This window comes from Plecotus auritus, assembly GCF_963455305.1.
Source record: "Plecotus auritus genome assembly, chromosome: 4".
Taxonomy (NCBI): Eukaryota; Metazoa; Chordata; class Mammalia; order Chiroptera; family Vespertilionidae; genus Plecotus; species Plecotus auritus.
The window spans coordinates 63864154-63889911 of record NC_137775.1 but is presented as its reverse complement, the minus strand read 5'-3'; the positions used below and the strand labels follow the sequence as shown (position 1 = coordinate 63889911).

General features: G+C 37.0%; 1 protein-coding gene across 3 annotated transcripts in view; it reads right to left on the bottom strand.

Annotated features, from left to right (window-relative positions):
• Window positions 1–25758, bottom strand: part of PHIP (PHIP subunit of CUL4-Ring ligase complex) — a 146714-nt gene that overhangs the window by 43345 nt on the left and 77611 nt on the right. For 2 of the 3 annotated variants that reach the window (XM_080666553.1, XM_080666555.1), the window contains 7 exons: window positions 25377–25505; window positions 23979–24204; window positions 19574–19711; window positions 18703–18886; window positions 14382–14499; window positions 6291–6431; window positions 4416–4492 (listed from right to left, as the gene is read on the bottom strand). In XM_080666553.1, the coding sequence (XP_080522679.1) occupies window positions 4416–4492; window positions 6291–6431; window positions 14382–14499; window positions 18703–18886; window positions 19574–19711; window positions 23979–24204; window positions 25377–25505 (1013 nt within the window). The remainder of the gene's footprint in view (window positions 1–4415; window positions 4493–6290; window positions 6432–14381; window positions 14500–18702; window positions 18887–19573; window positions 19712–23978; window positions 24205–25376; window positions 25506–25758) is intronic. The other variant, XM_080666554.1, reaches the window with a different exon arrangement.

The window sequence follows — 25758 nt, the reverse complement described above, 5'->3', positions numbered from 1 at the left end:
GAGAAAAGAGCATTGAGACGTGCACAAGCGCTGAAGAGCTGAGGTACGGGGGCGCGCGGATCAGGCTGGCGAAGGGCGACTGGGAGCGCTGCTTTTTTCAACCCGAAGATTACTCCGAACTCCAGTTTCTGGGGAGACGCGGGGGACCCAAACTCCTACGGGGAGAAGCTGTCTGCCATCGGGTCGGAAAGTAAGGGTGGCTTGCTTGCAGGGCTGCGCGCAGGAATAATTGTTTACTGCGCTGGGGCACGGGATGTGCAGTGGGAGACACAGAGCAGGCTTACTGGCAGACATCGCTGTTTGCCACGCCCTAGCCTAGTGATGCCCTGAGACCCCACCCTGCACAATCTACAAACCCACCCAAGCTCCTAGCAGCTGCTTTAGCATATGAATGGGCTGCCCTATTGCAGCTTAACCTAACAAACTGCAGCTCTGGTCAGACAGCTCCAAAACCTCCAAACCCCAAGCAAAGAGGAGAAAACTGTAGTTCTCGCTGTAGCACCTGCTGGGTGGCCTCAGACAGTAGTTGACCTGCACCCCATTGGAGATCCAGAAGCCAGTGTACCTAGTGGTCAGTGTGAGACACCAGATTTCAACCCCTCACATCCATTAGTGACACATTCAAGAGGCAGACTCAGTGAGCACCAAAGCCCCACTGAAACAAGTCCTGCACCATAAGCGTGTCTCCAGCGCAGCAGCTCTTCCATTATAGACACAGCGGGTCCTCACAGCCAATTGGCCTGGAGGTCAATTCCTCCCAGTGCACCAACAGCAATCAAGGATTAACTACACCAAGACTTTGCACTCAGCCCACAAAGGGGTGTACCAAGAGCGTCTACCTCAGGTGATTGGGGAGGCTGAGCTACTGGCCCCTATAGGTCACCTACCACACAAAGCCACTCCATCAACACATGGAAGCAGCAAAATGCAGAGACAAAGTAACATGTCACGAATGAAAGAAATGGTGGAAAGCAAACTACTGGACGACATAGAGTTCAGAACCACATTTATAAGGTTACTCAAGAATCTTCTAAAAACTGCCGAAAAACTTGATGAGACCTCCGAGGAACTTAGTGAGACCTTCAAGGACCTTAATGAGAATGCCAAAAAAATGGAAAAGGACCAGTCAGAAATTAAGCATACACTGTCTAAAATAAAGAATATACAGAAACTCAACTGTAGATCAACGTACCCCAAGAATCAAACTAAAGACCTGAAATATGAGAAAACAAAAAACACCCAACCAGAAAAACAAAAGGAAAAAAGAATCCAAAAATATGATGATAGTGTAAGGAGCCTCTGGGACAACTTTAAGCATACCAACATCCGAATTTTTGGGGTGCCAGAAGAAGAGAGAGAGGAAAATATTGAAAACCCATTATAAGAAATAATGACAGAAAACTTTCCCTACCTGGTGAAAGAAATAGACTTACAAGTTCAGGAAGCACACAGAACCCCGTACAAGAGGAATCCAAAGAGGACCACACCAAGACACATCATAATTAAAATGCCAAGGGCAAAAGACAAAGAGAGAATCTTGAAAGCAGCAAGAGAAAAACGGTTAGTTACCTACAAGGGAGTACCCATACAACTGTCAGCTGATTTCTCCGCAGAAACTATGCAGGCCAGAAGGGAGTGGCAAAAAATATTCAAAGTGATGAACAGCAAGAACCTACAACCAAGATTACTCTACCCAGCAAAGCTATCATTCAGAGTTGAAGGTCAGATAAAGAAAAAGCTAAAGGAGTTCATCACCACCAAACCAGGATTACATGAAATGCTGAAGGGTATTCTTTAAGAAGAGGAAGAAGAAGAAAAAGGTAAAGATAAAAATTATGAACAACAAAATGACATCAAATACATACCTACCAACAAGTGAATCCAAAAATCAAGTGAATAACAAATCTGAAGAACAGAATGGACTGGTGAATATAATAGAATCAGGGACATAGAAGGAGTGGACTGACAATTCTCAGGGGGAAAGGGGTGTGAGGGGTGCGGGAAGAGATTGCACAAAAATCTTACACCTATGGATGAAGACAGTGGCGGGGGGTAAGGGCATGGGGTGGGGTGGGGAATCAGGTGGAGGGGAGCTATGGGGGAAAAAAAGAGGAACACCTGTAATAATCTGAACAATGAAGATTTATTTAAAAATAAAAATAAAAAAAAATATTTCCTTAACTTTCAACTCATTATCTTCTAAACAGTTTCTTAAAATTCTATAGGCTTAACTTACTTAAATATCTTAAAAAAAAGAAATTATGATAAATAAGGCCACAGCTTTTTGTTGTTGTTGTTAATCCACACTTGAGGATATTTTTCCATTGATTTTTAGGGAGAGTAGAAGATAGAAGGAAAGACAGAGACACACATTGATGTGAGAGAAACACATTGTTTGGTTGCCTCCTGTTCGAGTCCAGCCCGGGGAGGAGCCTGCAACCTAGGTATGTGCTCTTGACCCGAATCAAACCTGGGACCCCCTTTGGTCCACAGGCCAACACTCTATCCACTGAGCCAAACTGGCTAGGACAAGGCCACAGCTTTAATTGAAACAATGAATTTAAGTGCCTTTTGTGATTTTAGCCAAATTAATTTATGAGTGCTTCATATGTTCAAAATATTGTGAGGCATGCAAAAACAAGTAGCAGAATCATCTTCCTCAATTCTAGTACCAGTAGGAAGATAGCCCTGGACAGCACAGGAGGTATCAACACTGAGGAGGAGGTATAGGGATTACTTTTTTTGAGAGATGAGAGCTCTTGCCAGGGGGATTATGTTGAGCACTGATGCCCTCATGGCAAGATCAGAAGTATTTTTGTTCAGTGAAAAGGTTGTGATTGTAAACTATACTGAGCATTTACATATATCTTAGATATATCTTACGCTTCCAAGCATGCCATGATTCAAAAAACTTCAACTCTTACCCTATTATTTTATGTATCACTACCAATCATGTTTGCCATTTCTTTTCAGTTTACCTTTAACAGACTTAAAAGTTATGCTTAACTGATATTGTTGCAAAATAAAGAATCCAGTTATGTTATCTTCTGTTTCAATTTTAGTACATGAGAACATTACTTGATTTTATACAGTTTTACAAATATAAATGCCTTAAATCTAAGTTATACTATGTTAAAATCAATAAATTATTTGCCGAAATTTAGTGATGTATGACCTCACTCTTCTAAAAATATTCCTGGTAAATCTTGAAAGGACAGATTTTTCTGCAATTTTATTCCACTCCCGTCACCTCTCCTCCCCCTTGGCCCCATGTCCTTTATAGGCATTTACCTATACCTCCCCAAGAATTATCACCACAGATAAAATTTAACTCACTGGCTTTCTAGTATGATTTCAGACTTCATTTTAAAATTAAAAATGATTCTAGAGAACTTAAAAATTTTCAGACACTATTCTAGATGCATGGGAATGCATCTGTAGAGCAAACATCTATACAAAAATAGACTATTCTCAACTTACAAGCATTTATTTACACTTGCTCCAGCCACAGTCCCTGCAAACAGCACCTGCAAATACTGACAGTTGCTACTACATGGAGCACTAAGCTCTTATGGAAAATCTTCTGCTGCCAGCATAGACCTAACTATAAAACTGAGAGCCCATGTTCTTTATAAAATTGCCACAAGAAAATATTTGTTTCACAGCCCTGTTTCGAATGCAGGAAACTACCAGATATAACCATTAGCACTTGCATATCATTTCTGTTGTGGACACAGGAAAGCCCTTGATTATAACATTGATATAAGGAATTCTTATAGCTTTCACCCTCATGGTTTCTCTGACAATTGTATATTAAAAGCTACTGCTGCTAAGGAATAAGTGTGAGGAACTAAACATAATTATCAACTCCAGAGGCTACACTCCTTCTTGCTACTAAGTTCTTACAAAATCTGCCAAGAATATCAGCCCTGTAATAATGAGAATTACTACTATAAGAAGTTGAAGGAATCCTCACTTACATGACCAAATGGGGTGGTGATAACAGGAAAAAGAAAAACTTATTCTCACTGCTTGAAAAAAATTTTTAACAGTATTCAACAAATTCCACTATATAAGACAGTTAATTCTGTAAGATCTCATTACTTTCATAATTTAATGCTCAAATATTTCTCAAAACCCGTAATGAAACTAATTTGTAGTTCAGTGTTAAAATAATAACATTCAATAATAAAATATCACCTAGAAAGATAAAGCATCTTTGTAGATCTAGCTGCAATAACCAAAATTTTTTTCTAGTAGAGAAAACATGTCAGAAAGAAAATCTAAATTTTAGATGACTACAAAATATCTCTGAAGGAGCAACTTTAAAATCAAAGACTGATACAAAAGAATCTTCAGCTTTCTAAAGAGTTTATATTAATTACATTTGTAGAAATAAAAATTCATTAAATTACCTAGAACTGCCATCACTGTGCCATGCTCTCTCTTCTTCTTCAGAGGTTCCACCACTAACAGCAACAACTTCACCTTCCTGTGAGATATTGAATATATATTTTATTGTGCAATTTTATAAAATAACATTCTATGATTATAGAAAATATCAATATTATCTAATATTACCAATCAAAGCAGAATATTTAAATAAAAACCTGATATATATGAGTTGCAAAATACAGGCCTTTTTTATACAAAAATTATTCAATGTATTTAATAATTATTAAATATATCCAAATTATTAAATGTATCCAAGCATATAATATTTATTTTAATATTGGATTCAGAGCAATCTCTTGGATAAATAACATACATGGTAGGGCAAAAGTAGGTTCATATGTAAAACATATTAATAAATAATACAAGAATAAACAGTGCTTCATGTACTCACAACTATAAACCTACTTTTGCCCAACCCCATATTTTACTTGTTTTTAGAAGACTTATCACTTCTCTTCTAGATTGGATATCAAATTCCATAGTTGACAAAGCAAATCATTTTTTACCTCTTGTGCCTTTGTTAAAATTTAAGCTTTTTTAAAAAAATAGATGCTTTTGGAAGCTTAAAATTATAAACTTTTATGTATTATAATTATTATTATAAAAATGGCTTTATTATACAAAAAGAATATTCCTGTCTGGTATTATTTTGTCCAAATGGTATAGGATTAAAAAATAACCAAGCACGTTTTTTCTCTTTAATCTTTGTTTAATATAACTGAAAAATCTAAACAAATGATCTGATTATTCCCACCCTTAGTATATTATTTCTTTAAAGAGGAAGAAGATATATTGCTAAATACAAAATATTTGAACCAAAATCAGCGTTTTTTCCCATTAATAATACATTGTGCCTAAGGTGATATTCTGTTCTTAATGTAGTCCTCTAGAAATTTATTTAAGTGCTCTAAAAGGAGGGTAAAGCACAAATTAGTTTGAATATAAAGAATTAGTAAATTTTTCTTATGTAACAAATGCACCTGAAAATAAATAAGATTCTAGTAAGCTGAATCATATTTAAAACGTTTTCTAGAATATAATGCTAAGTGACATAAGTCAGCCAGAAAAAGCTAAGAACCATATGATCTTACTCATATGTGGGATATAAATCTGAAACTCGTGAACCGAAATGATGTTTGGTTGCTAGAGGAAAGAGGATAGGGGGAGAAGGGGATCCTAATATATGGTGACAGGAGATTGGACTTTGGGTGGTGGATACATGGTGCAATATACAGATCTTATAACATAAAAACCTACACCCGAAACCTATTATTATCATATCGAACAATGTCACACCGATACAATTAATTAAAAATAAATTACCAAAAAAATATTTTCTAGAAACTTAGTATTTAAAAAATACTACAAAACTTTAAAAAATAGAGAAACATTTTATAAGGCAAATAACTTGCTGACATACATTTTATGTTTTGTATACATATCTAAATTGTCATGTGTCGAGTTTATGTAATTAGTAAATGTGGTCTCTTTACCAGATTAAACATATCATTTTGACCTAGCCATACTAAGACCTAAGCCATCAGAGACTAACTTTTAAATTATGGGTAGAATACTCTCAATTTGAGTTAATATTGCCCTATGCATATAAAAAGACTCAGAAAATTCCCATATGTTGTGCATCTGAGATTATGCATAAGTGTGCCATGCCTGGAACATACAGAGCAGGTCTTCAGTAAATGGAAGCTATCACTATCATTATAAGGCCCATATTTGAGCTACATCTATAAATTTATCAATCAATGTGAAGAATGAAAGTCATAATTTTTCAAAAAAGTAAAAATGAAAACAAATGTATGCATGTGATAAGATCTTACATCTGAAGAGCTAGTGCCATTTTCTATGTCTTCTGAAGGTCTAGGAATCTCTTCCAATGCAGATCTGGTACAATAACTATGTTGATTTGCCTGCTGCTTTTTGGATTCTCCAAGATCCAGGAAATGCTCATGGGCATGATTCTGGGGGAAAAGTAAATTAAATTTATTTACAGAATGCTTAAAGAGCTAACTTTTTACTTTAAAAGTTGTATTTCTTAATTATAAAAAGTCTATACATATTTATATTATATTACATAAACTAGATTAGAATACCTGTTCAAATATTTTATTATATCAAGTAAAATCACAGGTTTGTGTATGTTGAAATTCACTTGCTAATTGATGTTATCAAAACCTTGCTTTTGATTAATACGGATTTAAGTATTCTTAATAAACTAAGCCTAACACTGAATTCTCCCATACCCACACAAATCCAAACCTATAAAACAAATATGAGAAAGAGGCCCACAGACTGTGAGGCATATTGATAGAGGCAAACTAGAAACCAAAAAGGTGATCACAAAACTACTTTGTCACTATGAGAATCGAGTATCAGGTAGCTAGCTCTTTTTCTTCTAAATACAGATAAATGTGGAAAAAGTTCTGCAGCAGATGAAAACACAATAGTCACAAAAAAATTTTTTTATAAAGTCCAACATGGTGACAGAAATAAAACTCAACAACCTAAGCATTTAAACCTGCCCTGGTCGGTGTTGTGCAGTGGTGTTAGAGCGTTGGCCTGCATACCAAAGAATCACTCATTAGATTCTTGGTCAAAAGCGCGAACCTGGGTTGCAGGTTTGCTCCCTGCCCTCGGTCGGGGCAAGTGTGCAGTCAGTTGATTTGTCTCTCTCATATCAATGTTTCTCTCTTTCCCTCCCTCCCTTTCACACTCTAAAAAGCAATAGAAAAAAATATCCTCAGGTGAGGAATAAAAAGAACAAAAAAAAACCTACACTTAAAAAAAACCCTTAATAATACAAAAATAAAGGAATTAGAATAGATTACTTTCAAAAAGATACTGACATCAGACTTATATCACACAATAAATCATACAATAAGAAAAAGGAACACTTATCTTTAAAGTGTTGATGGAAAATAACTTTGAACCTGTATTACATTCATACTTTTTTTCCCTTCTTATTAAACTTTCTGGTCAAGTTTTCATTAAAATGTAGTGATTTAAAAACTAACTTAAAACTGTCACACACACAAAAATAAACGGTCCATAAAATATTCTCCTTTCCCTAAAGATTTTATTATGCAATATTATCATTAACCAGTCTTTTATATTAAATGTAAATGGCCAATTGAGAAAACCAGTTCTGAGATGTTCTCCCACCAATGATTAAGATGGGTTGGCAGGTATTGGGAATAATAAACATTTAGTCTCCTGAGCTTTCCGGGCAGACTTGATGATTTTGATAACTCCACCAGCCTTCTTATCCACTGCTTGCATTACTGACTAGAGACCAGTGCATGAATTTGTGCATGGGGGGGGGGGGGGTTCCTCCCCTCAGCCCGACCTGTACCCTCTCCAATCCGGGAGCCCTCGGGGGATGTCCAACTGCCAGTTTAGGCCCAATCCCTGCAAGATTGGGCCTAAACTGGCAGTTGAACATCCATCTCTCAATCCGGGACCTCTGGTTCCTAACCACTCAGCTGCCTGCCTGCCCTAACCACTCTGCCTGTCTGATCCCCCTAACTGCCCTCCCCTGCCGGCCTGGTCACCCCTATAACTATTTTTTTTTAAATATTATCCCCTTCACACACAATTGTATTTGACTTCCTTATTGGCTTCTCCCTCTCACACAATTTTTCTCTCTATGTAACACTTTTTCCTACCGACTCATTTATAAACTTTTGTTTCCTCCTTATTTCCTACTTCTGTTCCATCATCCTTCTTCCCATCTTTCTCCTACCCTCCCTGCCTCTCCTGATTCCTTCTTTCCTTTATCTTTACCCCTTCCCTCCCTCACCTTTTCCTTCCTTTCCACCTTTATTTTTTTCTTTACTTCCTCCCTTGGACCTGCTTTGCTCCCTCCCCCATTTCTTCCTTCTTCCCATTCTCCTTTTAAGCTCTACCACCTTCCCTTTAAAACTTTTCTTCCCTCCCTCTTTCTCTCTCATCCTACCTTTCCCATACATTCTTCTCTACTTACTTCCACTGCTTTAATATCTATCTACCTGCCCAATTATTTACTATCGTTTGTTTTTTCTTTTCTCCTTCTTTTAAAATCTGTCCCCAGTACACAACTATACTTGACTTTCATTATAGCTTCTACAGTTCACTCATACATCCTTTCCTTCTTTAACTCTGCTGTCTACTGACTCGTTTATAAAATTCTTTCCTCTCTCCTTCCCTTCTTCCCTCCCCCCTCACTCTTTTTACAGGCTAATTAAAAATTCTATGCTTTTTGTCCTGTCTTAGTACTGACTTCTTTTGTCTCTGGGACCTGTAGCCGCCTCTGTTTGGTCACTCGGGCCCCTCTCGCATTGGCTTGGAGGGGCCGAGCAACGACGCAGCTGTGTCTTGCCTACTGTGGCCGGTGGCTCCCCCATCCGAGTTGGGGGAGGGTCCTGCCGGGCCAGGGCCCATCAGAGGGACCACTGTGTTACGTGTGTGAGAGGCTTTTCTCCCATTGCATGCCTAAGTGGGAGGACGCAGAGGTCTTTCCCGTCCCCTAGCGTGCCCGTTCCCATGCCTTGAGCAGCTCTCCGTCAGCTCCCGTCCCGAATTTGCAGGCAACAGGTGTGATTGCTCAGGCAACAGGCGTGCTTGCGCAGGCATGGTCGGGGTCCGGCTTGTCCTCGGTGAGGGCGTTCTGCCCAGGATGCGAGCCCCGATCCGGGTCGGACTGGGCAGATGAATGGATGGACAGTTGGAGAAAGCCGCGGCAGCTTCCCTGTGGTGTGAGGGTCACCTGTGGTCTCCACTGTGGTGGGTCTGGGTCCGTGCGGTGAGAGGAGGCTTCGAGGTTGTGCGTTTGGGAGGATCGACCAGCATCCTGGATGTCGCAGGGCCACCCTGTGTGTCTGTGGCGGTGGGATCCCGTGTTGTTTACCCGGTGGCCCGTCCAGGTCCGGTGCCTTTCCTCGACGTCCACTCTGTGTCGTCGCGCCTGGGCCCTTCCTTCGTGTTGGGTCCCCACCCTCTCAATTTGTGTGTGTGACCCCTCCCCCCCGGGGTCACTGCTGACGCGCGCACCCCACAGTTGGTGTCTGCCGACAAGGCCCCGAGAACTGGCCTTCTCCTGTGTGGGTGTCACCCCTCGGCCCCCCCCCCCACCTCGGGGGGACACATTGGTGGCGTCCCCGGGCAGAGTGCTCTCAGATGGGGCAATGTGTCGCGGGGGTGTTTGTCGGGTGCGTGCACCCAGGAGAAAAAGGGGACTCGGGCGCGGGGCAGGGGACACAGCCTCACTTCCCCGGCCCGGTGCCATGGGCAGGGAAGCTAGCCTCATCCAAGTCACCCTGCTGCGCATGCAAGCCTGTTGAAGTCATGACATTATGGCATCTCGGACAAATCTACATATTATCTCTTTATATATATATAGATAGATAGATTATATATATAGATTTAAACCCACAATTTTCCATCTCATGTCACAAACAGCAAAACGGCCCAGAGAAGAATAATCAAAGAAGCTCTCAACACACATGAGTTCTCCAGGAATTATCATCAACAATGGCAGCATCACCAGATTTCACGAATTTGGGACCATCTTCTAACTTCTTCCAGAAAAGCAACTAATCCTCTTTAGCTCGGCAAACTTGCAAGCAATGTCAGGTGTGATAATCCAGCACAGGAGCATAGCCAACACTGATTTGGCCTGGATGGCTCAGGATAATTACCTGAGCTGCCCACCTGCTGCCATTGGTGTGTTATTTTTGCTGTCACCAGCCATGTTACCACCACAAGTATCTTTGACACACATTCTTGACACTGAAGCCTACACTGTTCCCAGGAAGAGCTTTGCTCAAAACTTCATGGTGCACTACAACAGTCTTTATTACGGTTCTAAAAGTGACTGGAGCAAAGGTGACCACCATGATGGGTTGGAGAACACTAGCTCTTGCCTCACATGGGACAGGACCTCTATCACCAAATTCGTGGATATCCTGGAGGGTTAAGTGTGAGGGCTTGCCAGATGCATGAGTTGATAGAAGGATGCAATCCAGAGCTTCAAGAGCCTGGTTCCAATGACACTGCCATCTTAATAGGTAATTTTCAATAGCTTGAATCAACCACCTTACTATTAGCCCTTGGCTCCACTATGCTGTCACCATTCCAACCAGAAATTGGTGCAAATGCTACTGTGTAGGGGTTTTGTAGCCAATTTTCTTAATGTAGATGATTATTTTCTTGTAGCTGTTATACAATGTCTCAGTGAAATCCATTTTATTAACACTTCATGTTCATTTTAAGGTGATTCTCTTTTTCTTTCCAGAAACTTTCAAAATGTTTAATGTGCTTAGTTGAGGTTTTAAATATTTTGGTTTTACATTATTTTTTCCTGATTTATCCTATTTGGCGCATTAGCCAGAGGTTAGTTCTAGGAAATTCTAGTTCATTATTTTTTTAAAACTCTTGCCCCACTGTGTATTTTCTCTTCTTTCAAGATTCTGACTTTTATTAAATAACTTGAGGCCCGGTGCGCAAAATTTGTGCATGGGGGGGGGGTGTCCCTCAGCCCAGCCTGCACCCTCTCCAATCTGGGACCCCTTGGGGGATGTCCGACTGCCAGTTTAGGCCCTGCGGGATCGGGCCTAAACCGGCAGTCAGACATCCCTCTCACAATCCGGGATTGCTGGCTCCTAACCACTCGCCTGCCTGCCTGCCTGCCCCTAACCACTCTGCCTGCCAGCTTGATAGCCCCTTACCTGCTTCCCTGCTGGCCTGACTGACGCCTAACTGTTCCCCTGCCGGCCTGATAGTATTTGTTTTTTACATTTCCCTTATTCTCTCCATCATTTTATCCTTTGTGGATACATTCTGGGGCAGTTCTTCAACTTGACTTTCTAGCTTACCAACTCATTTTTTAGTGTTTCAATATTCTTTTATTCAACCCATCCACTGAATTCTCAATTTCAATAACAATGTTTCATCTAGTAGAATCTTCTTCAAAACGGCTTGTTGTTATATCAAGTTTTCAATAGCCCCTCCTATCTTTCTGAGAATACTATGCTGTTTTGAACATGTACTGTGCGTTTCATTACTTTCCCTATATAAGTCATATAACTTCGTTAGCATTGTGGCTCCCTGCCCCCTATCATGCTTTGGCTTCACTGTGTTAGATAAGTAATGTTGCACTGGGGAAAGAGAGATAAAAACCTAAAATCTACGTCTTGTGTACTCCCCAAAAGGATTCTGGATGTGTATAAGGAAGGTGTATACCTTCAATATAAAAATACCTGCAATATGAAACTGCAATCTGAATTCAACCATTCATATTCCTCAATCCACCACTACACTCTATTTCCTTCCCCACAACCAGCCTTGTCACTAAAACTCTTTCCTGCACTTCAGCTCTATTCTTGTTGGGGCAGCTATTAGTCATAGCCAAGAGAAATAAAAGACTTTCATACACTACAAGGACACAAGATTCTCCACACAGATTCTCTCTAAAATGAATAATGCATGATTTAGTAAATTTTTTAAAAATTTGGGAAATATGTAAAAATATAAAAAAATATATTCAAACTATAATCTCATAAATTTTGAGTAATCCATTGTTAAGAACGTAATGTACCCTGCTACTTTCACTTAAATATATTTACCTACTCAATTCCACTTCATTAAAAATTGCTATTTGTTCTATTTTGTAAAAGCTTTATTCACAATTTTATATTTTTTTAGAATAAATTTCAAGTCAAAGAACACAAACGTTTTTAATGCCTAAATAAATAATGCAGTGTAAGGGAAAACTGTTTGTTGACCAATATCTGTTCTCCCTTCTTGAAGATAAAAATTAAAATTTCCTCTGACAGAGTTTCATGAGACTAAATTTTGGCCAATAGGCTATCTGGCACAATGCTGCAAAGGAACTTCAAAGAACCTTCTTCAGGAGGGTATATGTGCCATTTGTACCTTCTTCCCTGATTTGATTCTCCATCCTATACTCTTAAATGAGGATGCTGATAACTTTAGTCATGAGGTCAAATTCACACACAAAAGGTCAGAAAAATTAAAGAAATTCAGTTCTTAACATTGAGGGCATACCAAGCCTGAACCACATACTGAGGCTTTTACATCAGAGAGAAATACATTTCCACACGCTTAAGCCACTATAATTTTGGTACCAAACCTACTGCCAAAAATCAGCTTCATAACTACTTTCTAAACAAATTTTATATTAATTTATACTTTCCATCTGCATAGTTAGTATCCTCTATTATTAAATATATTTTTATTGATTTCAGAGAGGAAGGAAGAGGGACAGAGAGATAGAAACATCAATGATGAGAGGGAATCATTGATTGGCTGCCTCCAGCACGCCCAACACTGGGGATTGAGCCTGCAACCCAGGCAAGTGCCCTAACTAGGAATGGAATCGTGACCTCCTGGTTCAACCGACCACTGAGCAGTAGCCTCTATTATTAGAAAAAAAAACAACACACTGCAACTCTAAAATAAAATATGACATCTCATTACTTGTACATCTGTGATCATCAATGTCAGAAGCCTAGTATGTGTGCACTCAAACATTTCTCCATTGAAAAAAAAAAAAAGGTTATATTATAAATATTACTGTTCTACTTGTCTTTTTCACTTAACTGTAAAGTTCTAGAAAAGTAGACTAATTCAGGTTTATGAAACGCAAATAATAAGAGGAAGAAGCATAAAGCTGGGTCAAGAAACCAGTTTTTTCCCATATAGCTTTCCTCAATTTCAAATTCTAAAACTTTGAAGCTTTCAAGCTAATTGATTTTAAAAAATTTAAGAATAGATAATTGTGATACCTTGACACTTCAAGGAGGCAAGTATGTATCTCTCCCAGATTATTGCATGACCAACTGTAAACTACTGTTTCCAGTTTTTTGAGATTAGGGAGAGAAACCTACAGGTCAAACTAGTAGAGATAATTTACTTCTTGTAATGGAGGAAATAAGAACCATTATTTAGAACAGCATAACTGACTTAATTGTCTACAATAACATATCAGTGCAACACAGCAAAAATCAAACAAACGACAACCCCACAACCAAACAGGACCAATACAAAACCACAAAACTGTTTCACAGTATGCAACCAATGGCAGAGCTTAAATAAAATAAATAAATAAATAATTAAAAAAAAAAAGAACTTGCCCTAGCCCTGTGGTCGGCAAATTGCAGCTCGCGAGCCACATGTGAGCCCCTTGAGTGCCCCTTGAGTGTGGCTCTTCCACAAAATACCACAGACTGGGTGAGTCTATTTTGAAGAAGTGGCATTAGAAGAAGTTTAAGTTTAAAAAATTTGGCTCTCAAAGGAAATTTCAATCGTTGTACTGTTGATATTTGGCTCTGATGACTAATGAGTTTTCCGACCACTGCCCTAGCCGGTTTTGCTCAATGGATAGTGCATCAATCTGTGACCTGAAGGGTTCCAGGTTCAATTCTGGTCAAGGGCACAAACCCAGGCTGTGGGCTTGATCCCCAGTAGGGGGCATGCAGGAGGCAGCTGATCAATGATTCCTTCTCGTCATTGTTTCAATCTCTCTCTCCTTCTCCCTTCCTCTCTGAAATCAATAAAAATATATTAAAAAAAAAAAAAAAGATCTTGCTTAGGCTTCTGATATAATTTACTAGGTTTAATGGGTATATAAAAATTGCCATTTGGAGAAAAGGTATGCTACAAGGCAGGAAATGTACACTTGACCTTATCCAAAAGGCCAAGAGGTGATAGAAGGCAAGAAATGCAAAATAAAGTATTTTAAATGATAAATATAATAGATAATACAAAGAGGAAATCAAGAAATAACTATATAATTTTACTTCATTAAGCATCCTATTTAAAAAGTTAACTTTTTTTTATTACAAAAGGGTCTTTAAAAGGTTACTAAATTTATAAAGCAAATATTACACGTCAAAAGTAATTACTATTTTTACCTTGGAGACAGTGGGTGTTTTATTCTCTTTTGGAGCAGTGAAGTGTTTTCTTTTCTCTTCTGATCTATATGTCTTTATTTCTTCTTCTCCCTTTGCAGTTCTCCATTCTTCTTGCCTACTGAAAGAAAATTAAAAGACACATGTTCATCTTTAATTTTTACAACTAATTTCTCACCTAAAGAGGTATTAGGTGTCAGAGAAGAAATGCTATTCTTATTGTTTTCTTTCCAGATAGAGGCATATGATAAATATTTCTGAGCTTATATTCATAGATTATGTGCTCTGGACATTTGGCATTAGGTGACTGAAACATGGGAAAGATAGACTGACTACTTGAACTTGATACTACTGGTTCTGCTATGTTTGTTGTCAAATCAAGTATTAGGTTCTGGGAACATGATTATATTCCTGAGGTACCTGCTCTATATAGTTAGAAATTGGATTTATGTTGGAAATATTACATCAACATAGAGCTTATGCTGTGATAATCTTGTGTGCCATATGACCAGCTAAAATCCTAAAATAAAAATAAATTAAAAAGGCAAACAGAACCTTCAGGCTGAACGAACATAACCCAAAGCCCTGAAAGAACTACATTCTTTCCAGTGAAAGGCAAGTCAGCCTTCATCTACTGAAAAACTTCAACTCTATCCAGAACTCAGCTGAAATGGTACAACAGAAAACGCTGAATAACATTAATTGTGAATTACAATGTCATGAAACCTGAACTCACAAGGACAAAAAAAATCAAAATTTTGACTTTTACATTAATACTTTACAATTTTCAAGTTTTGGAACGATAGTTTTTCCTGATGATTTCACAGCTGTGAGTTAACATTCAAATTTGGAACAGTTCTATAAAGTTAATTTTGTTTTTACTAGAGTACATTAATGTCATTTTACTTAACTGCAAAATCTCTTTTGCAGCTGGTCATAATTCTGAGTGGAAAATAAAATGAGTTAATTTAAATCTTATAAAAATATTAGCCTTGATTTAATTTTTGTTAGTTCTTAGCAATTTATTTGTTTTTAAATTAAAAATTTTATTGAGATAACTGAAGATTCACATACAACCCTGTCTAATAAAAGGGTGATATGCAAATTGACTGTCACTCCAAGACACAAGATGGCTGCCCCCATGTGGACACAAGATGGCCGCCAAAGGTGGCCAGTGGGGGAGGACAGTTGTGGGCAGTTAGCGGTGACCAGGCCAGCAGAGGAGGGCAGTTGGGGGAGACCAGGCTGGCAGGGGAGGGCAGTTAGGGTCGACCAGGCTGGCAAGGGAGGGCATTTAGGGGTGACCAGGCCCGCAGCGGAGGGCAGTTAGGGGTGACAGGGCCAGCAGGGGAGGACAGTTGGGGGTGACCAGGCCTGCAGGAGGATAGTTAAGGGCAACCAGGCTAACAGGGAGGGCAGTTAGGGGTGACTGGGCCTGCAGGGGAGGGCAGTTAGGGGCAATTAGGCCGGCTGGGGAGCAGTTAGGCATCGATCAGGCTGACAGGGGAGTGGTTAGGGGGTGACCAGGCTGGCAAACAGAAGCGGTTAGGGGCAATCAGGCAGAGGCAGGTGAGCAGTTGGGAGCCAGCAGTCCTGGATTGTGAGAGCGATGTCCCAGATTGGAGATGGTGCAGGCTGGGCTGAGGGACAACCCCCCCCCCCCATGCACAAATTTCATGCACTGGGCCTCTAGTTTTAAGAAATAATAAGATTTCCTTTATCCAGTTTTTCCCATGATGGTATGTTGCCAAACTATAGTACAATATCACAACCTGGATATTGACACTGATACAACCCATCAATATTCAAACCTCCCAAGTTTTACTTGCACTCGTGTATGTATGTGTTAGAATGTGATTACTTATACCACATGTGTAGGTTTATGTATCCATCCATCACCACAGAGATCACTTGTTGTGCTCTTCTAATTATCATACCTATCTTTATCTCCTCTTCCTCAGCCCTTCTTCCCCTCAATGTCTAGCCAGCACTAGTATGTTCTCTATGTCTTTTTCTTATAGCAGAGTGGTATTCCATGCAGTGGATATACCACAGTTTTTTAACCACACACCAATTGAAGAACATACCTGGGTTGTTTCTAGGTTTTGGCTATTACAAATAAAGCTGCTATACACTGAGTGGCCACATTATTATGATCTCTGAACGCATAATAATCTGGCGCGCGCGCACGCGTGTGTGTGTGCATGCGTGCGTGTGTGTGTTAGAGGCCCAGTGCATGAATTCGTGCATGGGTGGGGTCCGGCCAGCCTGGCCAGGGGGAGGGGACATGGGCAGTTGGCCGGCCTGCTGGTCGAACTCCTGGTTGAGGGGACAATTTGCATATTAGCCTTTTATTATATAGGATATACACTGAGAGGCCAGATTATTATGCGTTCAGAGATCATAATAATCTGGCCACTCAGTGTATATCATCAGTGTTCATGTTCTTTTGTGCGAACATAAGTTTTAATTCCTTTGGTATATATCTCCAAAAGGATAATCACTGGGAACTGCATATTTAGGTTTTTAAGAAGGGGAGGAGAAGTGAACTAATTCCTGGAAGAAAAAAACAGCTTAGCAATGTATATATTCTGCTCTGCATTTTAAAGAAGTAAACCAGCTGCTTCTCCATGGGGAGAAATACTGAGAAGCTCAATGTTACCTGTTATTGGAGTACAGTATTAGAAATCGCACTTTACGGCAAGTAAAAGCCACATTGTTCATACAAGATAAAGCCACAGCTGTATCAATTGTAAAAAGTAATATTCTGATTTCCTGTCTGTTTTATTCTTTCTTTTGTTTTCAATTACCTCACCCCCCCAACCCTAATGTTGGAATTAAAAAGTGGATAGGAATCCAACTAAAAATAAAGTGAAAGTTAATCTTTATTAAAGACATTTAGATATGTATATTTTCCAACAGATAAAGTTATTGTTCAAATGTATACTTTAGGTGTAGATTTAATCATACCCCAACACAAATTTGAAGTATTATCCAATAAAAAAGCATTTCCTATATAAACATTCACATTCAAAAGTATTTATTTTAAGCATAGATGCTCCTCAACTTAAGATGGGGTTACATCCCAATATACTCATCATAAGCTGAAAATATGCATTTAATACACCTAAACTAACAAACATCACAGCTTAACCTAGCCTACCTTAAACATACTCAGAACATAATTCCCTAAAAAACACTGGCAACATAGAATACAGGATGTTTACTGTCATGATAACATATCTGACAGGGAGCTGCAACTCACTGCCACTTACCCAACCAGCATCATGAGCAAATATCATACCATATATCACCAGTCCAAGAAAAGATCAAAATTCAAAATTTGAAGTATGGTTTCTACTGAATGCAAATCATTTTCATACCATTGTAAAGTAAAAAAATTTGTAAGGTAGAGACTATCTGTAAATAACTATTATCTTTTGAGTTTTTTAAGTAGTAGAAAATCTTGCCCTAGCTAATTTGGCTCAGTGGATAGAGCAACCTGTGGACTGAAGGGTCCTGGGTTCGATTTCAGTCAAGGGCACATGCTGGGGTTGCGGGCTTGATCCCCAGCAAGGGGCATTATAGGAGGCAGCCGACCAATGATTCTCTCTCGTCACTGATGTTTCTATCTCTCTCCCTCTCCCTTCCTCTCTGAAATCAGTAAAAAAAAAAAAAAAAAAAGAAAAGAAAAGAAAATCCTAAAATCAAATTCACATTTTAATCTTCACATTTTTTTATTATAGTGTAGTATTAAGAGTATGTAGTGCGCTGGGTTCAGATGGACCACATTCATGAATTACTAAAGAATCAAAAAGAACTGGTTTTAAAGTTCCCTTATAGCATGAGCCTCAAGAAAAAGATTATATCAAATCAATACTTTTAAATTTATACATGTATAATATATTTATATACAAAAAAGGATCATTTCAATATATAAACATATTTATATAATGTATTATCAATAAATAATTTTCATTATGCCTGTGAATAAGAATAATGAATAAAATCCATTCAAAATTTAATTATAACTAATTTCTGGAGTGTTTTAAGCTACAATTAAATAAGACAGATTAAGATTTAAATATGCTATTCAATAAATTTCATATTTAGTTAGTCCAAATTTATGATTTCCCCCATTCACCTTAACACATCTTCCCTTCATATCCTTTACATGACTCATTCTAGAAAAAAAAAATGTATTGAATTTTAGCTCTTCAGATAAATTTAAAGTAAATTACAGTGCTGAAAAGGTACTTTTAAGACTATAATTAAAAATAAACACAAACAACTGGGGTACATAAGAATCCACAACTCCACTTACCTGGCTACACCAGCTGAAAGCTCCGGTACTACCACCCTTCGACTCCAAGCTACAAGATCCCGCTCTGTGGCTATTTCACTTCTTGGTGCATTACTGTGCATTTGTCGTACTCCTTCAATCTGTCCACTCCGCCTTAGCCCAACATTTGGAGGTGAATGAACCTCTGAGGTAGAGCTTACAGAACCTTAGTGAAAAATATAGTAAGTTATATTTAGAGACACTTCTCCATTAGCTTATAATAGAAAAAAAAAAATCTACACTAACTTCCACATGAAATTTCATATTGTGGCAAATAATAAATTACCAAATCAGGAACTAAATCACAGGCAAAAGTTTAATAACAATAAAACATGGTTATTCAGTTGATTAGATACGTTAATAAATCATAAGTATTGACTGTGAAGGCCCAAAGATTTAAAATAATTACTTTTTAAAAATGCTCACCATGTATTTTGGGGGTAATGATATAAAAAGCAGAAGCAGACAAATCCAAGGACATTTATGGTTCATAAATTTGCTTTAACTTTTCTCTTAAAGTTTAATAATATACAACAAAGTGATTAGTTGTTTGAGAATGTGGCTTTTAACGCATTTCATAAATTACTGAATACATTTATTTTTAAAGTCTTTCTAAGTTCTACATGATTATTATGGGATATTTGGAAGAATAAACATTAAAAATTCTATCTACAGTTTAAAACCTTACATTAGGAACATTAAGTCATTAAATATTTTTCAAAAAACATTATCATTTTGGCACCTAGTATTTCATTTTATAGATGTACAATAATTTGTTTAATCTCGTCTCTACTGTTAAAAATTTAGACTGTTTCGGGTTTTTAACATTTCACTTAAAAGCATCACATCTTACCTCTACTTAAACGGCTGGTATTACTGATACCTGCTTCACCAGAACGCCTCAGGTCTTGCTCCTGTTGTAGTCTTTGAATCATGCTGTCCAGTGGGCTGATCTCCTGATTCACTTGCTGACTTAAAACTTGGTTCAGTCCTATGTAATAAGACACAAAATGCTAAGAATATTTTAGTCAACTATTCAAACCATTTCACTCATTTACCACACTTTGAGTCCAGAAGTAAACGAAAATTTTGCTTGAGAAGACCTAAAATGATCAACAGTAAATAATGGGAGTAAATGGAAACATGTCCCCATCAATCTTAATCTATTGAAAACTGAAATGATGATGATATCTGAGTGTTTATCATGATTAAGTCACTCATATAATCATCACAATAACTCAATTAGTTACGTATGATTAACTCTAAATTTGCAAGTGAGAAAGCCAAATAAATACTTAAAACCATATAACAGGATTTTGTCTTAGAGATCATAGTTGTATTGTTTTTTTTAAGGCAAATCTGATTATCTACTTCATATAAAAAATAAATCTTTACAGCTTAATTATTCAACAAATTCTTGAGTGTCTATTATGTGCTAGAGACTATGCCAAAGAACTGAGGATCCAGTGGTGAATAAGAAACATCAAGGTCCCTAACCTTCAGGAAGATAACAATCTAATGGGGAAATTGAACAATAAACTCATACATTGATACAGATTGTAAAAAAATGTTTAAATAAAGATGATGATGAGACAAGAGAAAATAGGGAAGGGAGATTGGAACTAACTATGGTGAATCACAAAAGTCAAAGAAGTTCTCCTTGAGAAGGCATCATTTGAGCTTACACTTAAAGAAGAAGAAGAAGAATTAGTAATCCATGTGGGGAGGAAGAATAAGAACACTCCAGACAGTAGGCTAAGAGTCGATACAAAGATGCTGAGGTAGGAGGGAACTTAATGTGTTTTAATCCACTCTACTTTTCCAGCATCAACTCTCACCTGTACCATATGCAACTACTTGACTCTTACTCTTATGGGGTAAATATCTTTATGCTTTGACCATAATACTTTCACTTCAAATATACACGTGATTATCACTATCTTATCCTTTAAGCACCAACTAAAATGGTATCTCCATGATATTACATCTGTGAAAACTTCCCAAACTATCCCTGAAAAAATTAGCTGTTATTCTCTTTCATTTAATCAAACAATATGTACATTTATATCTCAAGTGTTCAGCCAATACAGAAAGGAAGTCCAAAAGCATGGGTTCCTCAAAAGCCTAGACTGACTTATTTATCTTAATATTCTAAATTCTAAATCTAGCACAAAGCTAGATATACAAATATGTTCAATCCTGCTAAATGAATAAAATAATATTTAAGTGTCATGAAATATAGAAAGCACTGACATGAGTCTTTGAGAAGGGAACAATTAATATGAGGTGTGAAGGTACAGAAGAGAATATTTGATGAGATCAGACTTTTAACATGGGCTAGGAAAAGAAGACACAAAAGATATCCTACAGTAAAGAAGTATTAATGCCTGGCTGCTGTGACTCAGTGGCTGAGCACTGACCTATGAACCAGGAGGTCACATTTCGATTCCCAGTCAAGGTACATACCAAGGTTGCAGGCTCTATCCCCAATAGGGGGGCATGCAGGAGGCAGCCAATCAATGATTTTCTCTCATCAATGATGTTTCCATTTCTCTCTCCCTTCCTCTCTGAGTAAAAAAATATTTAAAAAAAAAAAAAAAAAGCCCTAACCGGTTTGGCTCAGTGGATAGAGCGGACTGCGGACTGAAGGGTCCCAGGTTCAATTCCTGTCAAGGGCATGTACCTTGGTTGTGGGCACATCCGCAGTAGGGGTTGTGCAGGAGGCAGCTAATCGATGTTTCTCTCTCATCGATATTTCTAACTCTCTATCCCACTCCCTTCCGCTCTGTAAAAAAAAAATCAATAAAATATATATTTTTTTAAAGTATAGTAATGAAGGCATAAAGAAAGGGATACATGTATTAAGCTTATAATGTTATAAAATAAGAGAAAACTAAAAATCAGTGGGATAAAATAATTTATCCAAGATCACAAAGATAGAAAGTGGTAAAAGAAGAAAGAGGTAAATGTAAAAAAGGCCTATGGATGCTTCTTTCCTGGCATGCTGCTAGCAAAACATCTCATGTATAAATGATCATGAGTAATTTTACATAGCTCAAGTTTACAATTGAGGAAACACACTTAAAGTGTATTGTTCAGTGTAAATATAACAAAACTGCATTTGAGTCAATTTATTGTTACAATAGCCATCATCTATTTTTACCTAGCACTACGGATATTTTTCAAAAATAAGTATTATTATAGATCTAGATTTGCAAACAGAAATTTAGTTAAAAATAATGCTAAGCTTAAAAACAAACAAACAAACAAAAAAAAAACAAGTATTACTGCCTGGCTGGCATGGCTCAGTGGTTGAACATCTACCTATGAACCAGGAGGTCATGGTTCAATTCCCGAAGGGGCACATGTCCGGGTATGCCCAGTGAAGGGTGTGCAGGAGGCAGCCAATCAATGATTCTCACTCATCAATGATGTTTCTATCTCTCTCTCTCTCTTGCTCTCTAAAATCATATAAAACTAAATTTTAAAAATATGTAAATTTTGTTCTATTTTTGTACTCTTTAACTCTTAATGAAAGAAATGTTTAACCTGAATTCTATGATCTAGAACACTTACAAATTCTGTGACTCACTTTGAAGCCACAATTATTGCTATAGGTTCTCTAGTGACCAAAACTGTATTGATAACTCTGTGTCTATTTCATTTTCAAAATCAAGTGTTCTTTTTACTCCAAGGTCAGCTTAGTATGAAAGAAAGAACAATGGATTGGAAGTCAGGCTGAGTTTGAGTACCTATAATTCCATATACTTTAACTTGGACAAGATAGAATCTTGTTTTCATTTTCTAAACTTTTAGGATTGAGATACCATAGACATAAAGATTAAATGACATTATTTATGAAAGCCCTTTATAAAAAGTTAAGAAAAAAGTAATCACACTAATTAGTAGCACTAATATTTTAATAAGTGAATCATTTCCTCATTTCCTTATGCCTAAAATCCCAGCCATGCTGTGTCCCTGTATTGAAACATTTTAATTTCAAATAATCCAGATACTCAGGTCTGCTGGACTGTACTACTCTCTACAAGTGGCAGCAGGGACTATTCCCTTCATGTGTCCCTTCATGTTTCTCCACACCCTTCATCCTGAGTGGGCATGTATAGTTACAAGAGCAGCCTTTCCTATGTAATATGTTCATCTTCATGAAATTTCATGATCAATCCTTTAAGAAAAAATAAGAAGTGAGTTCTCTATAATGCAATGAAATAGTTTTTTCTATGCTGCCTGTAGAATCTGAATTCATTACTTAAGTTACTTATTATATATTATATCCCATATATGTCCTTTAAACCTACTTGTCCATTATGCTAGAGTCAAGAACTTAAAATATCTCACAAACATTTTTCTACTCTAAAATATAACAGAATGATTTATAATTTCAAACCTGGCTTTAACCTTCTTTATAGAGTCCATTATTTTCACTTTATAAATTAGTGTTGTTTCTTAATCAAAGGATGGAAGGTGTCTATAGACCTTTAAACTCCAATTCCATAACTCATTTAACATTTACCTTCATTACATCACTATAATAGCTCTCAACACTTTTCATCCCTATCTTACATATAAACTTCTAAAACTTGATCACTTTTGCCCTAGCTGGTATGGTTCAGTTGGTTGGAGCATCAACCCATACCAAAAGGTGGCGGGTTTAATTCTTGGTCAGGACATAGTACCCAGGGTTTCAAGTTTGATCCTCAGTAGGGGTACATAGGGGAGGCAACCAATTAATGAATTTCTCTCTCCTTCTCTCTAAAAAAAAAATCTAATAAAAGTTGATCACTTTTTTAAACAATCTTCAATGGGACTAGACTATCTAATCTTAGTATCTCACATCACACTATTACCCCCTTAGTAAGATTTATCACAATTTTTAACCATGTATCTGTTTACAACTGTGATTACTGAATACCACAGCTTAGCAGGTGTCAGGGACAGAGGATATTTTCAATATATGTTGCTGAATGAATAAATAAGTTGACTCATCTCATATCAAATATAGGAACTTATCCTATTAGTCCCCGGAGGTTATAAATGGATATAGATCAAATTATTGCTTTAAACCTTCAATGTTCCTTAATTATCTTGAAGTTCTTAAGCATTATTCAAAAAACTTTAGGGAAGTATAGAAAATCATTTTACTTCTCATATATTCAAAACAGAGTGTTACCCAATTAACAATTTTATAAATTTTCAGTAGGAAAAGAAAAATTTGGTTGTCTATGAAAATGAACATTTACCTGAGGAAGTTACTCCCATCTGAGGAATGAGCTGCTCCTCCCTGCAATTTTCACGACCAGGAACTAATCTCTGATATCTTGATGGATGAGGGTTACCATCAACATCAACCAAAAAAGGAGGAGGCATGAGATGTGGTGCTTGCTGAGTCTGTTCATCTAACACAAAATTGTTGGCATCTCGAATAAGGGGCCGATAATCACTATGAAAGAACATCTGATCTGCTATCTTTAAAAAGAAAAGATGATAAAAGATTAGAAAAATAAAATTTATCATTATAAATTTCTAATAGAAAACAAACATTTCACCATAAATCATGATATTAAGAGCAATATAAAAGAATATTTTTTAATTAATTGTAAATAAATCTTTATATTTTCTACATTGAATTTTATAATCAGAAAAAGTAGCTGCTTTGAATTTTCTCTGAAACAAGAGATTGAATAGATAGGTTATATAATTTCAAATTACATAATAAAATCAAATCTAGGCATAAATCATCCAACGGTACTATTACTTTAGCAGAACTAACACGCTTTATCTTACTTTTTAAATTAACAAATGGGGTAATATTATTTAGCATTTTACAAAGGGTAAACATTCAATGAATTTATTCTCAGAATAAAACTCTTTAATGATATCACTTATACAATTTAAGAAAATCCTTAATATACAGTGAATATGGTTTATATAATGTTAATATAAAAATTTAACATTATCCCATTTTCCAAGACTTAAGCATTTTTTCTAAAATATAAAATTATTAATATGAACTCATACTTCAGACATCTGTAACATCAACATTTATAATGGTTAATTTGGAACATCTTAAACTAAATCATGAACTATGCAATTTTTATAATCTTTTATACCACTCTACTACAAAAAAGCAGTTTTAGATTTTAGTCACTCATTTTAGAGTCTTAATTATTTAAAAACATTAGCTACCGTCAGTATGAAAGCCACAAATTTGTACCCCAGATAAATGCATATTATCCATACAAATAAAATGTTTTACATAATTTCAAAAGTCCTTTTATGGATAATATTGCCCATCCCCAGTTTATATGCTCCAACTTTAAGACTACAATCTAGATTGTTCTTGCAGGCTAATTAAGTACAAAGTTCTTCCTTCTGAAATATAAAGAGTCTATTTTTACTTATTTAAATAACATATAATTATTATCTAATGTCTATTATAGAAAAGAAAGATTTGAAAATTGTTATCTTCACCCTTCTCTCCAAAACATAAATCTCCAGACTAAAATATGGCTCTTCTGTTTGCTGAAATATTCTTCATATATGCTGAAAGCATAAATGATTCTCACCCCCTGCCCCAAATGCAACCATTAAACATCCAGGGATTAGAAAAAACAAGATATATAGTCATTATACCCTACCTTGTCATATTTGCTACTGGAGCCAAAGCCAAAAATTAAAAGATGTCCATGAGAGTCTGTGCATGCAAAATGCTGTCCATCAGGAGAGCATTTGCAGTCAAATACTGCACCATGTCCTTGGCCTTCAATCTGAAATGTATTTAACCAGTAATCAGAAAATTGCCATTAAAAAAATAAAGAACTGGTCACTATTGTTACTAGAATTTTATGATGATATATAAGTATACATCCTAATGAAGTAAGTAAGTATAACAAACACAGTATAGTAACAAAATTTGTGAATATTCATGGAAAGTGCCAGATTAAAGCTCTGAAAACCAAAATGTTCTATTTATCCACAAACCAAACACAATTCAGGAAATAAAACACCACCAATCTCCCC